Genomic DNA, 18,455 nt, shown 5'->3' with positions numbered 1-18,455 from the left:
CGGCACTGCCACACGACAAGATGGTCTCGGCGGGTGACGAAGCCCCGATCTTGATCATCGGGATCGATTTCGGCACAACGTAAGCATCTTCACCTGAGACTGCGCTTCGAGATTGCTCACCTGCCTTAGCTACTCGGGAGTCGCCTACTCGCGCCGCAAGAACACCCCCAAGCTCATCACCAACTGGAAGAACCTGCGCAACTTCAACCAGGACAAGGAAAAGGTCCCGTCCACAGTCTTCTACAACCAAATGACTGCGGGTGAATTTTCCTGGGGGCATGCCGTTCCCATCGGAGAAGACGTGCTGCGATGGCTCAAGCTCTTGCTCGTCGACGAGAATGACCTGCCTCCCAAGATCCGCGATTCCCCTCACGTCGCAACCGCCCGGGCCCTGATCAGGCAACTCAAAAAGACTCCGGTTGAAGTCATCGGAGACCATCTGGGCGAGCTGTGGAAACACAGCCGCGAGAACATCATGAGAGCCGTGGGCCAGCGCGTGTTCAAGATAGCTCGCCTCCACTTCGTCGTGACCCTGTCCGCCATTTGGCCCCATTATGCTCGAACTCGCATGGAAGAAGCACTAGTACGAGCTGGAATTCGAGAGCCGAGGCCTGCGGGGGAGACCATAGTCGACTTCATCTCTGAGCCTGAGGCGGCCGCTCTGGCGTGCCTCGAGGGTAGCTCTGATGAGATCGACCTAAAGGTATGACTCCTCCTCCTATTTCATTTTCGCTCAAAGCTTACTGTTGGTAGCCAGGTCAACATCTGATTGTCTGTGATGCCGGCGGAGGCACTGCCGTGAGTTCAGACCCTTTTCAAACAACGCATATCTGACGCAGCTCACCCAGGACATCATCACTTATACGATCCTCAAGATGGACCCATTGACAGTCCGAGAGAGCGTCAGGGGCGATGGTAACATCCCTAAACACTGGAGTGTGGAGATAGACTGACATTCATTGTTAGGTGACCTCTGCGGCGCCATGTTCCTCGACGAGAGCCTCATCCCACCCGATATCAAGGTCAAGATGGGGGATAGCGAGCTCCGGAAGATCATGAATGATGAGTGGGAGCACGGCATCAAGTCTGCCGTCTGTAAGACTAGTACGAGCTAGGATATCGCTCTGCCTTACACGGGGACTGTCGACAACAACTATCACCCTCCCAAGATCACTATCAAGGCGTGAGTTTTACCCCATTTGATATGACTATTAGCTGACATAACCAAGCTCCACGGTTCGTGACAAGGTGTATCGGCCATAGATTGCCCAGATCGAGAAGCTCGTCGAGGAACAGATCAAGCAAGTCAAAGAAAAGTATCGCCGCAAGCCCAAGGTACTTATAATATGTCTTACTTTTATTATCTCTCTGACTGTTACTTTAGTATCTTATCCTTGTGGGTGGCTTTGGAAAGTCCAAGTTCCTGTACGAATGTCTCCAAGAGAAACTCGGGAAGAAGATCGAGATTCTGCAGGACAGTAACGGTGATCCTTGGACCGCAGTCGTTCGCGGTGCCGTTTACCATGGGCTTGTCCGCAGCAAGATGTCCGATAACCTCTCCGTCGCCATCGAGTCACGCATCTCCCGCTACAGCTACGGAACTTTGGTCAATGCGATGCCCTTTGATGCAACCATGCATGAGCAAGAAGATCGGTTCTACTGCTCTGGAAACCAAGCCTGGCTGGCCGGTAACCAGACCATGTGGTTTGTTGACATTGTTCGTGTAACCCCTTCACCCTGTTCGTATACCTCGGAGCAGTGACTCACGGCTAACACCTTCGCTTTGTAGAACGAAACCGCCTCGGCCCATAAGCCACACAAGTTCACGTGCTGGCAGGAGTTGAGCAGCCCAGACGATGAAGTCGTCGTTGACATCATCTTCTCTGACGCAGAGACGCCCCCTAAGCGCCAAGATGGGACCGTCAAACCACTACGCGTCGTCAAAGTTCCCCAGATCCCCGACTGGGGCAAGCTTCCTCGCTGGAAGAATTCAAACGGAGAGGAGTTCCGGCACTTTGAGTATGAGTTGCGCATGGTCAGTGATGGCACGTCCCTCAACCTCTCCATCTATCACAACAAGCGCAAAATTGCCACCGAAAGCGCGAGTTTCGAATCGAGCGGCTGTGCCTCTGTTGGTGCTGCTTCTGCTTCTGGTGCTGGTGGAAGTGCATCGAAGCCTCCAAGAGCGTCGAACAGGCAGATGGGCCGCCGACCTGACCCTGACTACAACGAGGAGAGCGGGAGTGAGGAAGAAGATGATGATTTTGAGATGGAGGATTGAAGGGGCCATGATGTAGTTGGTGAAGCCCATGCTGTCGACTTCGATTCCACACAGAGATAGCTCGTAGCTTACACAAATACGCTCAGAAGCAGAGACTTTTGGTCCGTCACTTTCATGGGCATTACCCTGTGACGGAGAAGAATTGGGCACGAGGCTTCTGAGTGGAGGGCAGGCGTCTAGGACCGCATCTTGGCGGTGAGTTGTCCCATCACCGGGCTCGAATGGATATTGCAAACTAGCTCTTCGTATTTATGTCTGCTCTATCCTTCTAATTCATATTTTAAATAGATGCGGTCAAGATAGGCCTTCTACCTATTCCTGTCTACGCCGCATTGGCGGTAACGGCTGATCCAGGCGGCCGTATTCTAGGCGCACTCTGATGCCCGATGCCCGGATCGAAGGGTTCCATTGACCTGTGCAAGGACTCAATGGCCATGAACGTCGTTGCTCTATGAATTGTTGATCATGGTGGTACGAGAACCGGGAAACTTAATGAGGGTGGCGCAAGCGGTCTCTGGCTCTAACGAACATGGGCGATGATGCTTTCAAGAGGCCTGGGGTAGTAGAGACAGAATATGTAGAGGAAAACATGGAGAAGGGCCATAGCAGAAGGTCTTGCTTCTCACGGCTCGCTTTCTTTCTAGCTATTCGCGATATACTCGATCTCGATGCCTTCGTCCTTTGTGTTTCTCCTCTGAGCACTAACGGCGAGCTTATTTAGCCGCTTTTTGCTCGACATTTTTTAGAATTAAGCCTTTCTCCTTCCTTTCGCTGCCTTTGCTTTTCCTCCTTGTTATGGCCCGTTATCTTTGATGCTACTAAAGACCCATTAGAGCTGGTTGTCCTTGGACTTGTGCAACTAGGTGCCGTGAAAATGGTATAAATGGCCATATAGCCTAGACACTGAGTAGCTTTTGAGGAGGAAAAGAGTTGAGTGAGTGACGTGCTTTGCCTGGGGGCGGCGGTCCTCGGGTGGGATCAAATTCAACCTAGGATGGACCTGCTCCTTCTGACTATCACTCGACTCGAAGTGAGTAGATATGGTAGGCATGACAGCCCTCTCTATCAGCCGTGATGAGGACTGTGGAGGGGCTATGGTGGAGTGTCATATTGACACAAGGGCGTCAAGTCTTTCGGCTTCTTTCGGAGTGAAGGGATCATGTAGTATCTCACTGGTCGTGTCGCCTGACAATAGGTAGGGAAACTGGTGAGTTGGCAACTTTGTACTGTTGAGGAGCATCGTCAGGCGCTTGCGGTCGCCTGTGTTGTCATGGTCGACCCTCGGCTCGCTGTCGTCTTTGCTAAGAAGTTTGACGTGCCATTTGAAAGGATCTTCTCCAAGGCTCTCCGCGGCCAGTTCTTATGGGCGATCAAATCGGCCGAAGATGAGGATGGCTGGGTCTTTTCAGTTTGACCTTGGATGATACCCGTCCCTCAGCATATCGCAAAAGGTTGCTTTACTTTGATTTGCAAGCCAGAGAGACGCTTGGACGAAGCCGACGAGGCACTCACGGCAATACTTATGGGAGCAGACGAACGAGAACAGCCAAATGGTGGAAAACGGTCAGTGCAGGCGGTAGATTCTCTTGTTTCCGGCTGTTTCTGGGATGAAGTTGAGCTAGAAGATTCAGCGTGGTCCGGTACGAAATGGTTCATTGACCTGAAGTTATCAGCGAGCGCATTATGGCCTGCGAAGTATCGTCACTATGAATCAACATCACAGGCAGTCTTATATTGCGCAAGTTGTCCAGATTGTCCGTAGCCTGGCGACTACTCGCGAGTATGATAATACGAGGGTCCATGTCAGAGGCAAAGCTGAGATCAGTTTAATATGACATGACAGCAAATGCAACTGAGGACAACGCGACCAAAACCAACAAGTCCCTTCGCAAAGAAACCATCCTATCCGACGCTGTAGAACTACTCGGCATACCGAGAAGTAGTACTTGTGCTTTAATCATTCATTCAACACATATCCATCCCTTCCTTCATATCCACTTTCCCACAAAGTCCTTCATCTACTGTGTAACTTGTCTACCCTTTCTCAAGAAGACAGGCCAGGAGGCCAAGTGTGTTGAGATTCCAGCAAGATCCAGGGTCTCGGTGCAGTCTGCACAAACTGGTGGGTTGTCTATCATTGATTAGCATGTTTTGTGCATGTCATCATCTCAAGGTTTCTTACCGGCAGCGAGGAGAAATGTCATGGGAAGGAGAAGAGAAGAGTGGAGGGGAGGAGTAGAGTCAATTCCGAAACGGCACCTCAGGTCTGTGCTAGGCAACCCGCCTCTCTAAAAGAGGTCCAATCGAGGTATGTGGTGTAAGGGAGATTTGGAGCGATGAGGCGATCAACAGAGGTGAGGCTTCGTCATGTTCCAAAGTGCTAAACGATAACACATGGGAGAGGTGGGGAGGCGTAATCTTGGCTTTTATAAAGGTCATCCGGGACCTATGGGAGAGGAGGCGGAGGTGAGAGGCAAGGAGTAAGGTCTCGTCGATGACCTAGGCGTAGGAGAGACACATGATGGTGGTTCCGCTGTTTGTAGAGTTAATCAAGCGCATCTAAAGAGAGAGAGACAGAGACCTCAGGCCTTACCTTAGAGAATCAGCCGAGATGTGAGAGGGGTACGCGAGTTTGACACATGATGGCGGTTCCGCTGTTGAGAGGGTCAGTCAAGTGAATCTGAAGAAGAGGAAATCTCGGGTCTTACCTTGGAGAATCGGTCAAGATGTGCGAGTGTTGGGATTGCGCTGAAGCCCAAGGTGGTTTCCGCGGCTGTGGGGAAGTAGGGATTACTTGAAAACAGCAACATTCGGTCTATGCCCAGGTCTGTTACCAGCCAACCTGTCTCTTGCGAGGTCATTCAAAGACCTGTGGGAGAGAGCGACACATCATGGAGATTCCGCTGCGAGGGGTCAGTTGAGGAGATCTAAAGAGAGAGTGAAGGCAGATCAGGTCTTACCTTAGGGACTCGGCCAAGATGTGTGTGAGGGTGCAGCGACAGCAGTCAGGTCTGTGCTAGCAACCTTGGCTTTTTTTGAGGTCACCCAGGACCTATGAGGGAGATGGGCGAGGGGGAAGGAGAGAAAGAGAGAAGAAAAAGGAGATGGCGGGCGCCCAAGGGCGCCGCCGTGGATGTGAGATTGTGTGCGTGAGGAGAGAGAGAAGAAGCGGAGGAGAGAAGATGGTGTGGTGGTGATGATGAAGATGTGCCTTAGGCAACCGCGCACAAAAACAAAAACAAAAACAAAAAAAAAAGAATTAGGGCAAGCGAGCGCGACCAAACAGTGCAACAGAATGAGGCCAACAGGGTAAAAAAAAGAGTGCGTGGTTGTCGGTCGTTGGCGGCTGTTCGTCAGTGCCAAAAAAAAGGGGGGGGGGGGGGGGCTGCCTGAGCACCATCTCACCTCCCAATCTGCTCACGGTGGCTTCAGGAGAGCCCAGATTGCAAGGCAGTGGAGCAGAAAGCGAGCGAGCCGTTTCTAACTGTCTATTGTTACGTACTACAATAGGAAAAAAACCTCTCCAACAGTGACGATGAATCACCTACCCCCTCACCCCTTTATTCATGGGTTCTCCAAGGTGAACGGCGACCCCATCAACATGCCTTAACTGGCTCCCTCTTGGAAGAAATAACTGAAAATTGCCCTTCACCATACTTATTTCTCTTCATTTAATGTTGGTTGCCCGCGCGCTTGATGGCATCAAACGTGATTGCGTCAGTCGTATCCCAGTTTGGTCAATCGACATCTTGACTCACGAGGAAACAGATCCAAACTCCGCACTGAGCTCTGAATGCCCAGAAGGAACCGCGACAAACAATCTTCCGCATGCCTATAAAGCACACCCGTGCCCGGCTCGTCATCGCCCTGGCCCGCACCAACCTCGTCCCTCCCCTGAGGACTCACTAATAAGCCTGCAACTGTAGGCGGTGATGGTCACAATACATACAACAAGTTCAACACTCTTGGACCCAGAACTCTATAGCTGGGTGCTTTCCCACAGTAAATGAAAAGGCCGGCGACCCCGGTATCAAGCACTGTTGGAAGAAGCCAGCTACTTCAGCCTTGCCCTCGACCCCGAGAACGCCCAAGAGAAACGACAGATGTCATCGCAGAGCCGCTGAAGGTCCTTTACCTTCTCAAAAACAATGCCGCCGTTGAAGAATTTACCTCCCGGCTGCTGGATACCTATGCCGACCTTGGTATCGCCGGCGTGATGCGTCTCTACCCGATGCAATGTGAAGTCGAGGCAGGCTTAAAGAAGACGAACTCCCCAGAGCAGCAAGATCGCCCAGCATTGTTTGATCGAGAAGGTGCTGAAGAGGCTCTCTTTCATGCCAATGGCGCGGGTATCGAATCGAAATTCCTAGCAGCATATGCTCTGACTTCCATTGCTCTCGGTATCGACGATGCCTCTGTTGCCTACCTACCGACATGCCAAGCGTCGCAACATCAGTGCCTTCGGTTGGAACACTGTTAGAGAACGAGCCTCCCTTTGCACCGAGTCACTTGTCGCCAACTCATGGAAGTGCTCCCCTCCAACAAAGCCCCGGGACCCTTCGTTACGAAACGGCCCTGGGCCCGGGGATGTCGCTTACACCTATATACAAGAATTTCCTCCTTTTCTTCAACGCACCGTTATCGTCTTTCGCAACTTATATAAACCTGACATCATTGTGGTCGATGAGGCAGCAACCATACGTGAGATCACAGCACTCATCCGCAGAATAAGCTGGTTGATGATGCTACGCATCGTGCCGAGATGGCCTGCCCTGACAAGGTCGTTGTCAGAGTTCTCCCATGGAAGGTGGAGATGATCAACTTGAGAATTCTGCGGAGGTATTGAAGGCTCTTTACCTTCTCAACAACAACGCTCTTTGGCATGGCGAACGCACCTGGTGTGATGCGTCTCTACCCAATGGATGGTGAAGTCAAGGCTGGGTTGAAGAAGGCAACCTCCAACGAACAAGAACACGCAAAGGAATTTGACCGCCAAACCGCCGAAGATGGCCTCCGCTATGCCGATGACCTGGGTATCAACGCGCATTTCATGGCAGTATATGCTCTGACTACCATTGCTATCGATGATGCCTCTATTGCCTACCGACATGCCAAGCGCCGCAACATAGGTGCCTTTGGTTCGAGCATTAGCAGAGAATGGGCATGCAAGAAGTATGCCCCTTGCCGTTTGACAGGTAGTTACGGATCACTGAAGTATCCCTTCAGCAATGTCCCAGGAGACTTCATTCAGAAGCCCCAAAGCCTACCAGCACCTGCTGCGATTTAAAGGCACAAAACCCGTCGACCTTCTAGCTGCTATTCCTGCTCTTGGCAATGTCGTTGGTGGTTCTGGTCCCAAGGTTCTGGCTGAACGCTTCAAGAACATGCGTAAGCCGATGAAAGGTGCCTTTTCCGAGATGTCGCGGCCCCTAGCTGGCGTTCATTTTGTCCCTGGTGTCGCAGGCTCTGGAAAATCGTTCATGATGGAGATGTCTATTCGTTTCTCGCAGTTTGGATCTTGTGATGCCAACACCCAGCCTGCAAACGCTTAGGCAGAGACGACAGAGCCATTGGCTGTTTTTTGCTTCACTCTCTTGCAGTCGAGCCCTTCAAGAAGAACACAGACCAGTACCCTGCCCTCAATGAGCTGGTCGAGAAAGCCATCGCTGGCGAAGAACTTGACGACTCGGATAGGTCTTACATGAAGTCTTGCCCCAAGGACGTGTACGCAGATTTCCTCAGGACCTTCGACGGTACAGTCGTCACCATGGTCCACTCTGACTACCCTCCTCTGGAGGGTGAGGACAGCCATCAGGAACCCCCTACTCAGAGAGGCATCGATGAAAGCCAGGAAGCCAACAGCTCTGCTCAGATGGATGTCGATGGGGGCCAGGCAGGTCACCGTGGTGCTGATGGGGATATACCACTCGACTCTGCTCTGTATTAGGAGATCAACGCAGAGGATAAGGTCGATGATGCTGGCAAGCCGGTCCTTTCAACTCCTGGCCCAACATCTGAATGATTTTGAGAATGATATCGGCGTTCTCTAAAGGCAATGAGGTGGGAGGAGTTTCATTTTGATGGTGGGAATAGGAATCTGACTCTGACTGGGATGGGGGCAACATGGGTATGGCGTAAAGGGCTCAGCTTGCAACACTGGGCGTAGCGAACCGCGCCGCCTGCATGACAGCCCTTCCCCCGACTTTTGTAGGTTTATGATGAGATATTATGTAGTTCTTCCTCAAACTTTGTTTTAAGTTATGATATGATTAAGGATGAGATTAGGATGACTTTTAATAGGTCTTTTCCTAAATTAATATAAACATTGTACGGAATGTCTTGAGGGATTGCCAAAGGCGCGCGGCGTTCGTGGACTGCTCCCTGGTGTGATATCGCCCTTGAAGCTCGCGTCGACGATGAACTTGGTTCCGCCAGGGGCCTGGGTTGTCGAAGCGTACCACCGGTAGAACCAGACCTGGTCAGGGAAAGTTTTCGCAAACTCATGCCAGGCATCGGGTAGGTACTGCTCATCCTTATCGCGGACGCCTAGGAGGGCTCCGGTGAATTGCGCGATAGGAGGTGCAAGGTCGAAGTTCGACTTCTCTATAGCGTCCTTGCATGCCCGACCAAGCGAACGATGCTGACAATCATTGGCTGAAAAGTGTTTGAGGTAATGATCTGGATCGTTCTGTTTGGGCTTGGAGCTTGGCCCCGCGGCGTCACTCGCCTGGGACTTCTTAGGCGGCATCTACTGACAATTAGTAACATAGCATTCATTCTAAAATGCTTCATGGGACTGACCTTGGATGGAGTTTAGGGGGGTAGACGCTGAGGAATCAAATCTGAAATCTAGCACTTGAGTAACTCCAAGTGACACTGAGGGGCGCGGGACTAGGTGAATATTAAGCGTTAGAAGAACCGCGAAAACTGAGTAATTAATCGAGAAACTTATCTGTAACCCGAAACTAAAGCCACGATAGATTCTGCTTGAGCGTTGTGGTGTTTCTAGAAGAGTTTGAGCGGCGTGGTAGAGTAGAGAAGGTGTTGTAGGAGGAGTGTGGGGTATTAGGATCCACCAGCGTTGATGATCTTTTGACTTGAGAGGGCCGCAATGGTTGTATATTTAGTAAAATCTTCTAAATATAGGAGTAAATACATAGGAACTAAGATAAGAAACCTAAGGCAGAGAAAGTAAGATAAAAAGAGGTTAATTCTCTGTCTCTGATCCTAGGGGTAGGCATTAGAGCATAGGATAGTAAGGCACCCCTGTTGCGACGACCCTCGAGAGGGCTAATCTGAATAATTTGGTTACACTACTAAGCTGTTGGAGATCAAGAACTTGGCTTTTCACAAGCGATGGAATTTCCACCCGGAGACTACTCGTCAGATCGTGTCCACAGTGCTTTCCCGTTTGCACGCTGCTGAGAAAATGTCCCTTTGCGAGTGGTTTTACCCTGAAGACTCCTTTCAGAAGCATTGGTGGAAGCTTCTCGGCGAAATGCGAACTCTTTGCCCGCCTTACGCCAAATATCTCACCGAGGTCCGCACCGATTACTCTGACCTGGCATACAACAATCTGGGTGTCTTGCGGGACGATGACCGCCCCGCCAAGCCCGTACCCATGGTGACTGTCTCCTACAACGACGTGCATCGTACGGTTACCTTGATCGCCGATGCTGCCGGAGAGCAGCAGATGGTTGATGATCAGGCCACTCGATTGAGAGTGATTCCCATCGATTCAACTTGCACACAATTTCTCTTCCCTCGCACGTCTTATCCGTCATCCGGGGAGTAGTATCGTCACGCCAGTCAAGAAATAAACAAGACGCCAGAACATCAAGAGGGTTAATTACCTAGGTAGTTCCTCTCAAGTATCATAGTTAGCTAAAGATATATTATAACAAAGGTAAAGCTTTAGAGCTTCTTTGCTTATTCTTACTAAACTTTGTTTATTATCTTTAGGGGAGGATAAGCTAAAGTGTTTTTCTGTGTCCGCCGTACGTGTGACATTTGCTGATTTGCGCATGAGGGTGGATTGCATTTGACTCAAGCATGGTGACATTTGATTGTCAGGCGGATAACTGTTGGGTGAAACCCTCTGGAACCAACGAAGCCAGTAGTCTAAAGAGCTCCTGAGAAGTAATGTCTTCGAGAGAAAATCACAGTAGGTGCTGGTGTGGTTAGTGAAGGTGTGCGATTGTGGGGTTGCCGTTGACCAGCCAATCATCTTACATGGACGCTCCGTTCGTATGAGCAACTCTTGTATAGAGGCCGTGAGAATTCTCCCATGGAAGGCGGAGATGAACCACTTGAGACGTATAGACAATCACACAGGTCGAAGGAAAACAGGGATCCATTACCATGCACATTGCCCCTCGGTTTAAACGACGTCTCTAGCACCCCCAAGGGCAATGCAAACAAGCGGTCCCGCAACACGTATATAGAGGATTATTACCTAAACTTATAGTTAGATCTTTTATAAATATTTTATAATTTTTAGTATATCTTATGTTAGTTTTATTTAACCTTTTGATTAGTAATACCTGTCGGCATTGATCCTCTGTCCTCCTGCTTTGGCAGGTTTTCTTTCACCATCCGTTCGTCCACGGGTTACCGATATCGGCGACTCGACGGCACCAACGCTGATCGCATCGGCCGCATCACCGTTTGCTCAATCGACATGAGCGAACAGATCCAACCCGCGGCGCCGTCATCCGCACGACCATAAAACGCACCCGCGCCTTCTGGCTAGAGAAGACTCTTCGAGCCGAAGTCCTCGCTGTCAACCCACTGATCCAATCGAGACCTCTTGAGGCCCTCAGCAAGAAGCCCAGCCGCCTTTCAGTATGGGGCTCTGCTGAAGGGGATGCTTCAGTGAGTTTAAACTTCAGCCTTGAGGGTTTTCTGGGATTCGACACGTTGACACGTTCGTGAGCGTCCCGATGGAGGCTCCATTCTTGACCAGCACTTTGAGAGTCCGTTGGTGCTGAGTGGACTGAGCCTTGCAGAGGGCCATGGCCAGTACAGTGGCTGGTTGTCCATCATTCTTGCCGAGGCCAGTGAGGTCAGATTGAAGGATTGCACTGGCCTGCGTAATGACCCAATCGCGATGGGCCGAGTTGGTATGGGAATTGTTGATTGCGGTGGGGAGAGAACCGGGGAGGGGAACTCGACGACGGTAGCGCACGCGGAATCTGGCAGCCCAGTGTGGATGTTCTTACTAACATGGGCGATGATGCTGTCAAGAGGCTTGGGCCAGTGTTCACGATTGACTGGAGCATACATGGACCAGTTATAGAAGAGCGCAGTCGCTACAGTCGCAGATTTGCCAAAGGCACGCTGGTTGATAAGGAGAGCTGAGCGGGAAGCACCTGACTCGACAGCACGAGTAAGCATCGATACAGATAAAGTGAGTTGTTTCTGGTGTCGCGTCTTTGAATCGTATGAGATACTGAAAGGCGACTATGCTTCTTGCTGAGGGCCCACGAGGTCTCGAGTGAACCAGTGAGTTGATAGCGAGGACTTCGACTCGAAGAGTCTTATCAGACCCAATACGCTTGATTCATACCTTCTGAGCATCGTTAGGGTGGAGGATCAGAGGGAAGTAAACTGCGGCAGGTTCGTTCTCTGTTGGTACTCGGTAGGCACGGACATGGGCCCACATACGTGTGATACTTGGCGTCGATGTAAACAGATGGGAAGTTAACTCGATGAGCTGAGGCGAAGGAGAGATCGCTCTTGTGTCTTGTGGGGGAGACGGATGATGAATGCGTTGAGCTCTTGGGGTTGGAGGTGTTCGATGGCGTGCCACTGCGGATTTTCATCCCAGTTGGCGGCGGTGATATTGTACAGAAGGTACTGGTAGTCTGTCGCGGACTGAACTGCAAAATTCGAGCTGCATTGTCCGAGGGTAAGACTCTTGGCGTTGGGCGGTGGTGTTGCAGGAACGAGAGATGATCTGGTTCTCATCACCTCAAGGGCGTGTGCTTTTGAAGAGAGATGTGTTCTGGCGTGGCTGAGTGGGAGATGACTGGCTGAGGAGTGGATTCACACAATTGAACGTGTTCCGGACAGGACGGATTGCCCATTTAGAAGAGGATTTAAAGAAAATGGGTAAAAAATTAAATGAAATTAAGATAAAAAGAGATCATACTTTAAAAGTTTTACGTATATTCTTTGATACATTGATGATATTTTATTAGAATCCTTAGAGGAGCTTTGTCTCATGAGCCTTCGTTCTGGCGTTCTGTACGCGGCGTGACTGTTGGCTCTCGCACAACCAGCTGCCAGCTCACGTGATATTCTAACGGAGCGGTAGGCCGCCCCACAACCCGGCTGCGATCTTCTCTCACTCCCTAACCTCCCCCACCTCTTCCATTCTCACCACCTCTTCCATTCTCACCACCTCTCCCATGTGTCATCGTTTGGCAATTTGAACCAGGTTGCTTAGCATAGACCTGCGTCTAGCGTGCTGGAGGAAGACAAAATCTGCTGTTGTCAGAATTCTCAACTGGGAAAAAAAATGGGCTCTTTCCCAAGCACTCATGCGTGCTTTGGTATGTCAGCTCTGCCGCGCTCTACTTCTCTCACTTGACCTAACCACTTCGATAATAGATCCGGATATGTCTCGATAGCCCCGATTTGACGATGGCTGAAGCCAAAGGCAACGTAAGTTATCGCAGCTGCAATCTAACCCGAATCAACATGCTGACCAGTCACCAGGGCGATAAGCACCATGATGCTATCCAGACTTGATTCGACCATCTCAATGGATCATTGCGCAAGTCACGTCAACTGGCCTTGGCAAGAACGATGGGAAACCGGCTAGTGTGCTGATCATGTCCCTTTACAAAGCGCAGGCGACTCAGTACCAACGGGCTATCCAACTCGTGGTTGATTGTGAACTCTTCCCTCCGGATCGCGTTAAGGCCAAGACTCTCGATGACGCGCAAGGTGCTGAAGCTGGATTTTGTCTTTGTCGACTACACAGCCGCTTCTCATCCTGGGTTCACCACTGAGTTGTTCCGTAGCACCCTTGCTATAACCCGTGCTCGAGGATTCACCATTCTGGTTTTGAACCATGGTCCCTTTGTCGGCTGGGAGACTCGAGATACAACACGCAAACGTGCCAACGAGATCTTCCACCTCTATGACTTTTTTGCATCCAACAAGCTTGTGGTTCGAGTGCCATGCTGTTTGTATTGTCAGACACATGGTCATGACACCGCTACATACCTGCCCAGTCGAGAAACCGTCATCAGGGGAATGCGTCCGCAAGAATTGCGCCAACAAGAACGGTCACACTGCCGACACTTGCCCCACGCGTTCTTTGCCGAAACTGATCTGCGACGGGACATGGTGGGAACGAGTGCTCTCTCGATCTGATCTGCGCCCGATGTGGACTCGAGGGACATTTCTTCTTCAAGTGTACCACCGTCGGTATTCCTTGCAGACTGTGCAACTCCAAAGATCACACTCAGTGGAAATGCGCAAGCCTCCACCCTGAGGAAGCCGAGGCATCGGAGGAGCAGGCTAAGGGAACCCAGCAACCTTCCCACTTCCGCAGCGAGGTTGGACACGAGGTCAAGAATTGTCCCAAGAAGAGAGCTGTCAAGTGTTTCGAGTGTGGTCAGTCTGGACACAAGAAAGGAGATTGCCCTGACTGCCTCTGCAAGAATTGTGGAGAGAAAGGACGTAGCGATGGTGAATGCCCGGTGGAAGTTTGCGCTCGCTGTTATTGATATCGTTTCTGGTACACTCTGCGAAGCCCAGGATCACACCCGGTGGGCATACAAAAGTTAAGTCCGGCACACGTTTTCTTACGATGATTGCATGGTTAGAATACTCAATTATACTATCTAATCGATCTCTAAAATTGGCCTAGAATTATGATGTGAAATACTGAGTTTATGTTAATTCTTTATCTTTATACTGTTAAATTATGATGCATATTAACAAGACTTTGTAGAGTTTATCGAACGATCATCACATACAAAGAAGACTTTATTGCTATTATCTTCATACGCTTGCCTTGGTCCACTCATGAACCGAATCGGGGCAAACTCTGAAATTTGCGCGACCCGATGTCAGATTGAGAGGAGCATAACCATCATCGCGATCGAGCTTCATGCGTCGAACCTGTCCAATGGGATCAATCAACTCTTTTTCATTGGTCTTCCCAGGCGTGTGGTGATCTGCAATGACCTCGGGTACTGTACGTCTGCAACTCGAATTCGCCGTAGCGGATGGTGTTGGTGGCGACTGGGAAACAATCCAACGTTCTTGGGAAAGCTTCACTAACCATAGTGACAAGACGCAGACGTAGGCGATGACCCCAAGTACTTTGCAACCACTGAAAGCTCGAGACATCTGTTGTGAGACCATCCAACCCGACTGACAGGAGTTCCGCGTTCATGTTGTCTGCTGATACGTTGAGAATGGATACCATCTCATTGCCAACGCTTCGGGTCACTTCCAGCAGCCACTTGCTTGCAACACGAGCCCGGAGAATGGCGACGATCAGCGAAGTTGAGGTCGGATTAAGGTTGGACCAAGCTTTGGCTGCGGCACCAGCACGAACATACATGCCCTCGAGACCGTATGTGGGCGGAGCGGAGCTAGCACGGGTGAAGGCGATGGCGATCCTCTGATAGTCATCGGCTTGTTGAGTGATGAACCCGGTCTGGAGTCTGTTGTCATTTATCGTGATCCAACTGACCCATGGCCGATTCGTCACACGGCCATTGCTACCGCCTGCACCTTCCACTTCCTTCTCAGCGAGGCCTTCGAGGTGTCTGTGGTGTTTGTTCCATTTCCCATGGGGGGCCTAAACGTCTGGCCTCAATCGATGGCATTCTCGGCCAGAATTGTGCTTGGCAGCGCAGTGGCGGGCGACACACACATTGCGTATGACGGGTACAAAGGGACGCATCTTCGAGACTTTGTGTGTTCTAGGAGGCGCAATGATAGCTGGGGTCCATGGCAGTGAGCCCAGCCCAGCAGGAGGGGCTGCCCCGCGGTAAAGGCAGGCCCACTTTTATCGCGCACTTCCCCGCCAACACTTGAGCAACGTGGAAGGAAGAGGGACTCATCGCGGAGAGATACTTGGAGGAGGCTGACGAGACACTCACGATAGTACTCATGGGAGCACGGCAAGTGAGAAAGGGCAGAAGGTGGGAAGCGGTCGGGGCATTCAACCTTTGTATTCAGCCGCATATTAATTCATACCATCGACAGTTGAAATTGAAGTTGCAAAGACGTCTTAACTATCTTCTAACATCCTCCAGTATTCACGCCCCACGATGTAAAAACATTTCCCATACTCCGACGCTCAAATTAGCTGCCCGCGAACGCCCCCATACTCGGACCCGACGGTGAAGAAAGATGCTCAGCTATTGTTATAGGTTAGCTCAAAGGTTGCAATATACAGGCAAAGTAGGAAAAAAATAGAGTGAGATTGACAATCAAGTGATGACATCCCAAGATAGTCAGCGTGTACTCACATAATTATATCCCGTTAGAACTCCATAATCGCATATGATCGGTCCATATCGACTAAGATGTAGACGGCTGTGGCTGTGGCTGTACCAGAGGAAGATCAACGCCACTGTCAGTCAGTGAGTCGGGACAGACGCGGAAGCTAGATCGGTGCTTGGTCCATTGCAAAAACCGTTCACCAGCGACAATGTGATCCAGCAGTGCAACCAGACCTTTGGCGGCAGGGCTACCTTGAGCGCTGTTGCTCTGGACGGCAGTGGCGACATCGTCGAGATGGAATTGGCCATATCGGATGCCGTTGTCCAACTTGGGGAAGGCGCTCTCGAAATCTGGGAACAAACTCGGAACCACGAATATCAGCTGAATGTCGATGTTTGGGAATTGCTTCTACAAGAAGAGGAGATCGTGTACATCGGCAGTGAAGCCGTCGATGCCAACAACAAGAAGCTGGACAACAGTATCCGGCACTTGATTGGCAGCCTCGAGGAGACGGAGACCCTCAGTGAAACTAGCATCGACTAGTGACACGCGGCTGGACACGTTTGATCTCGCGTTAACAACGAGGAGTGAGGGCTGTGGATACAGCTTCATCCGCGCACGAGCCGCGACAGTGGCTCGTTGTCTCATGCCATCAAGACCGTAGTTCGGCGGATTGCTGCTGCTTCGAACGATGCTGAGGGCGATCCGAGTCCACCCAGCCATGACTGAGACCACAGAGCGCTGGAAGACCTTCTCAAACAAAACGCACCATTTCGGTCCCTCCTTTTCCTCGATCGTCTTGTCATGCTTGGGCCTTTCGTTTTCCAGGTGGCAATAACCCCTTTTCCAAAGACCATTCTTGGACCACACTTGGGGGTACATTGCATGGAGAACCTTGTTGGAAAGTTGACCGTAGAGTCGAACGAGGGTCTTATCGGATGGGGCCTCATCGCTCATCAAAGGGTCTGTTCCGTCCGGTAGGGGTCAGGTCATTGAGTGTTAGGTCTTCTATGTAGCAGCAGCGTCCGGAATCCGATCCCGTTGGCATGACACTATTCGCGGGCGGACTCTAGGATACTTTCGGGAGTGCACCGGAAGAGGTCTGCTGAGGAGTGCCCGTCGTGGTGGTATTCTTACCAGCAACTGGAATAGACATCAAAGTTTGTCTCTGGAAGTCTTCTTCCAAAGACTATTCTTGGACGACGCTTTGGGTTACATTGCATGCAGAACCTTCATATGGATCAAGGAAAAAACGAGACACTAATATCAGCATATTAGTATATCCTCTTCTAAAGACAGTAAATAAAGTATAAGAAGAATTAATAAAAAAGGTCTAAGATCTTACCTATTTTATGTATTTTTCTTCATTCTCCTCGAGAGGAGTTAGGTAACTGTCTGGCGTTCTGGTGTTTCGTTTATTTCTTGACCAGTGTGCGAGGTCGAGTGTCAAAGCTGGGGAGAAGCTTGTTGTTGACGTAGGTGGTCCATCGCTTATGATGAAGGGGAGAATCGCGGCTGTCTAGGCTACGAGAGCCGTCGTCTCTGTCGCTTGCGTTCTGCCAAACTGTGATAAGAGGACGCGCTCAAGCCATTTCGCTCTGTCAGGTTGATCGCTTTCACTGGAGTTGGGGACAACTTCGTTGAGCTCATCTTGTGACATCTGACGACCGAAGAAATAGTCAGCTTCCTTGTTGACGTAGCTGAGGCGGTGACGTTCTGCGAGGCTTTCCGTAATTACACCAGCCAGGCGATGACCATGTTCCTTCAGCAAATTCTTCGACGTTGGAATTTTGACGTTGCTTATGAAGGTCTTGCAACGTTCGCCGTTCTGGGGGGGGCTGACATCTTGTCCTGCAGGATCGACCAAGCAAAGGAAAGATCGATCGTGTGCCACGTGAGGAAGGGAGATGAAAAAGGCAGAGAGCTTTTGTGAGTTGAACTTGTAGATGACCATCCATTCCAGGTATTCATCGTAGTAAGCTCCAGCGACGTTGTACAGAAGATACTGGTCGTCTGTCGCAAATTGTAAAACTCGAGCTGCCACTTCAGTGTCTGGGAAACCATCCTCTCCGGGAGCGGGAAGTTGTTCGATGGTAAGGGTCTTGACGTCGGGCGCATGAGTGAAAAAGCGAGCAAGGGGATCCAACTTGGCATCCAACTCGGTTTGGGCTCGGATTCTGTTCGACGTTGCGTTGACATCTTCGAACACTCCCGATGGAAAGTAGAGTTCGATGCGTTGTTCAGAGTCTGTGCTCATGGTCTCTCGAAGAGATTTCAGCTGGGTGTGCAGGTGCAGACCATCTTGCCCCATCACGAGCAGCTTGCTGAAAGAGCCAGGGTGAATTGCAAGTTGAGCAGCAGTGCACTTGATAGTCACGCGGATGACTGTGTCGGGTGCCCCCTAGGTCCCGCTCCGGAAACATTTAAGGACGGACTTGGCTTCGTTCTCCTCTTAGACTTCGATCTTAGTCAAGTGCTTAGACCAGATAGTGATGCTACCGACTCGTTCGTCACCAAACCCCTCGAATCGGCGAGCGGATAACTTGATATGGGTGGATCCGAAGTCGTCTGGGCTTCCGAAGAATTCGAAGCAACCTGGTGACTGGTCAGCATATTAATTCAGGTCAGGTTATAGCTGCGATAACCCACGTTACACTTAGATTCAGCTATCGTCAGGTTCTGTGTGGTCAGATGAGTG

At 50.7% G+C, this 18,455-nt stretch overlaps 4 protein-coding genes across 4 annotated transcripts; 2 read left to right on the top strand and 2 right to left on the bottom strand.

The window, feature by feature from the left end:
- Positions 1-20: 20 nt before the first annotated feature.
- LRP88_10069 (Hsp70 family protein) lies at positions 21-2,281 on the top strand (the record flags this gene model as incomplete). Its single annotated transcript, XM_083246541.1, has 8 exons — positions 21-79; positions 130-703; positions 754-798; positions 849-915; positions 967-1,091; positions 1,264-1,335; positions 1,385-1,717; positions 1,790-2,281. The coding sequence occupies 8 exons, from the start codon at positions 21-23 to the stop codon at positions 2,279-2,281; spliced, it is 1,767 nt and encodes a 588-aa protein (XP_083097654.1).
- A 4,882-nt stretch (positions 2,282-7,163) lies between these two features.
- On the top strand, positions 7,164-8,228 carry LRP88_10068 (uncharacterized protein; the record flags this gene model as incomplete). Its single annotated transcript, XM_083246540.1, has 3 exons — positions 7,164-7,410; positions 7,508-7,669; positions 7,882-8,228. 3 exons carry the CDS (start codon positions 7,164-7,166, stop codon positions 8,226-8,228), a joined length of 756 nt encoding a protein of 251 aa, XP_083097653.1.
- Positions 8,229-14,447: 6,219 nt separating this feature from the next.
- Positions 14,448-16,714, bottom strand: LRP88_10067 (uncharacterized protein; the record flags this gene model as incomplete). Its single annotated transcript, XM_083246539.1, has 3 exons — positions 14,448-15,075; positions 15,849-16,118; positions 16,170-16,714. 3 exons carry the CDS (start codon positions 16,712-16,714, stop codon positions 14,448-14,450), a joined length of 1,443 nt encoding a protein of 480 aa, XP_083097652.1.
- Positions 16,715-17,276: 562 nt separating this feature from the next.
- LRP88_10066 (uncharacterized protein) lies at positions 17,277-18,014 on the bottom strand (the record flags this gene model as incomplete). The annotated part of the gene is made up of 1 exon (XM_083246538.1): positions 17,277-18,014. The coding sequence occupies one exon, from the start codon at positions 18,012-18,014 to the stop codon at positions 17,277-17,279; it is 738 nt and encodes a 245-aa protein (XP_083097651.1).
- Between the last annotated feature and the right edge of the window lie 441 nt (positions 18,015-18,455).

Source organism: Fusarium phalaenopsidis, assembly GCF_050370095.1.
Source record: "Fusarium phalaenopsidis strain FUZ10S chromosome Unknown contig_32304, whole genome shotgun sequence".
NCBI lineage: Eukaryota > Fungi > Ascomycota > Sordariomycetes > Hypocreales > Nectriaceae > Fusarium > Fusarium phalaenopsidis.
This window is presented reverse-complemented; position numbering and strand designations above follow the sequence as displayed.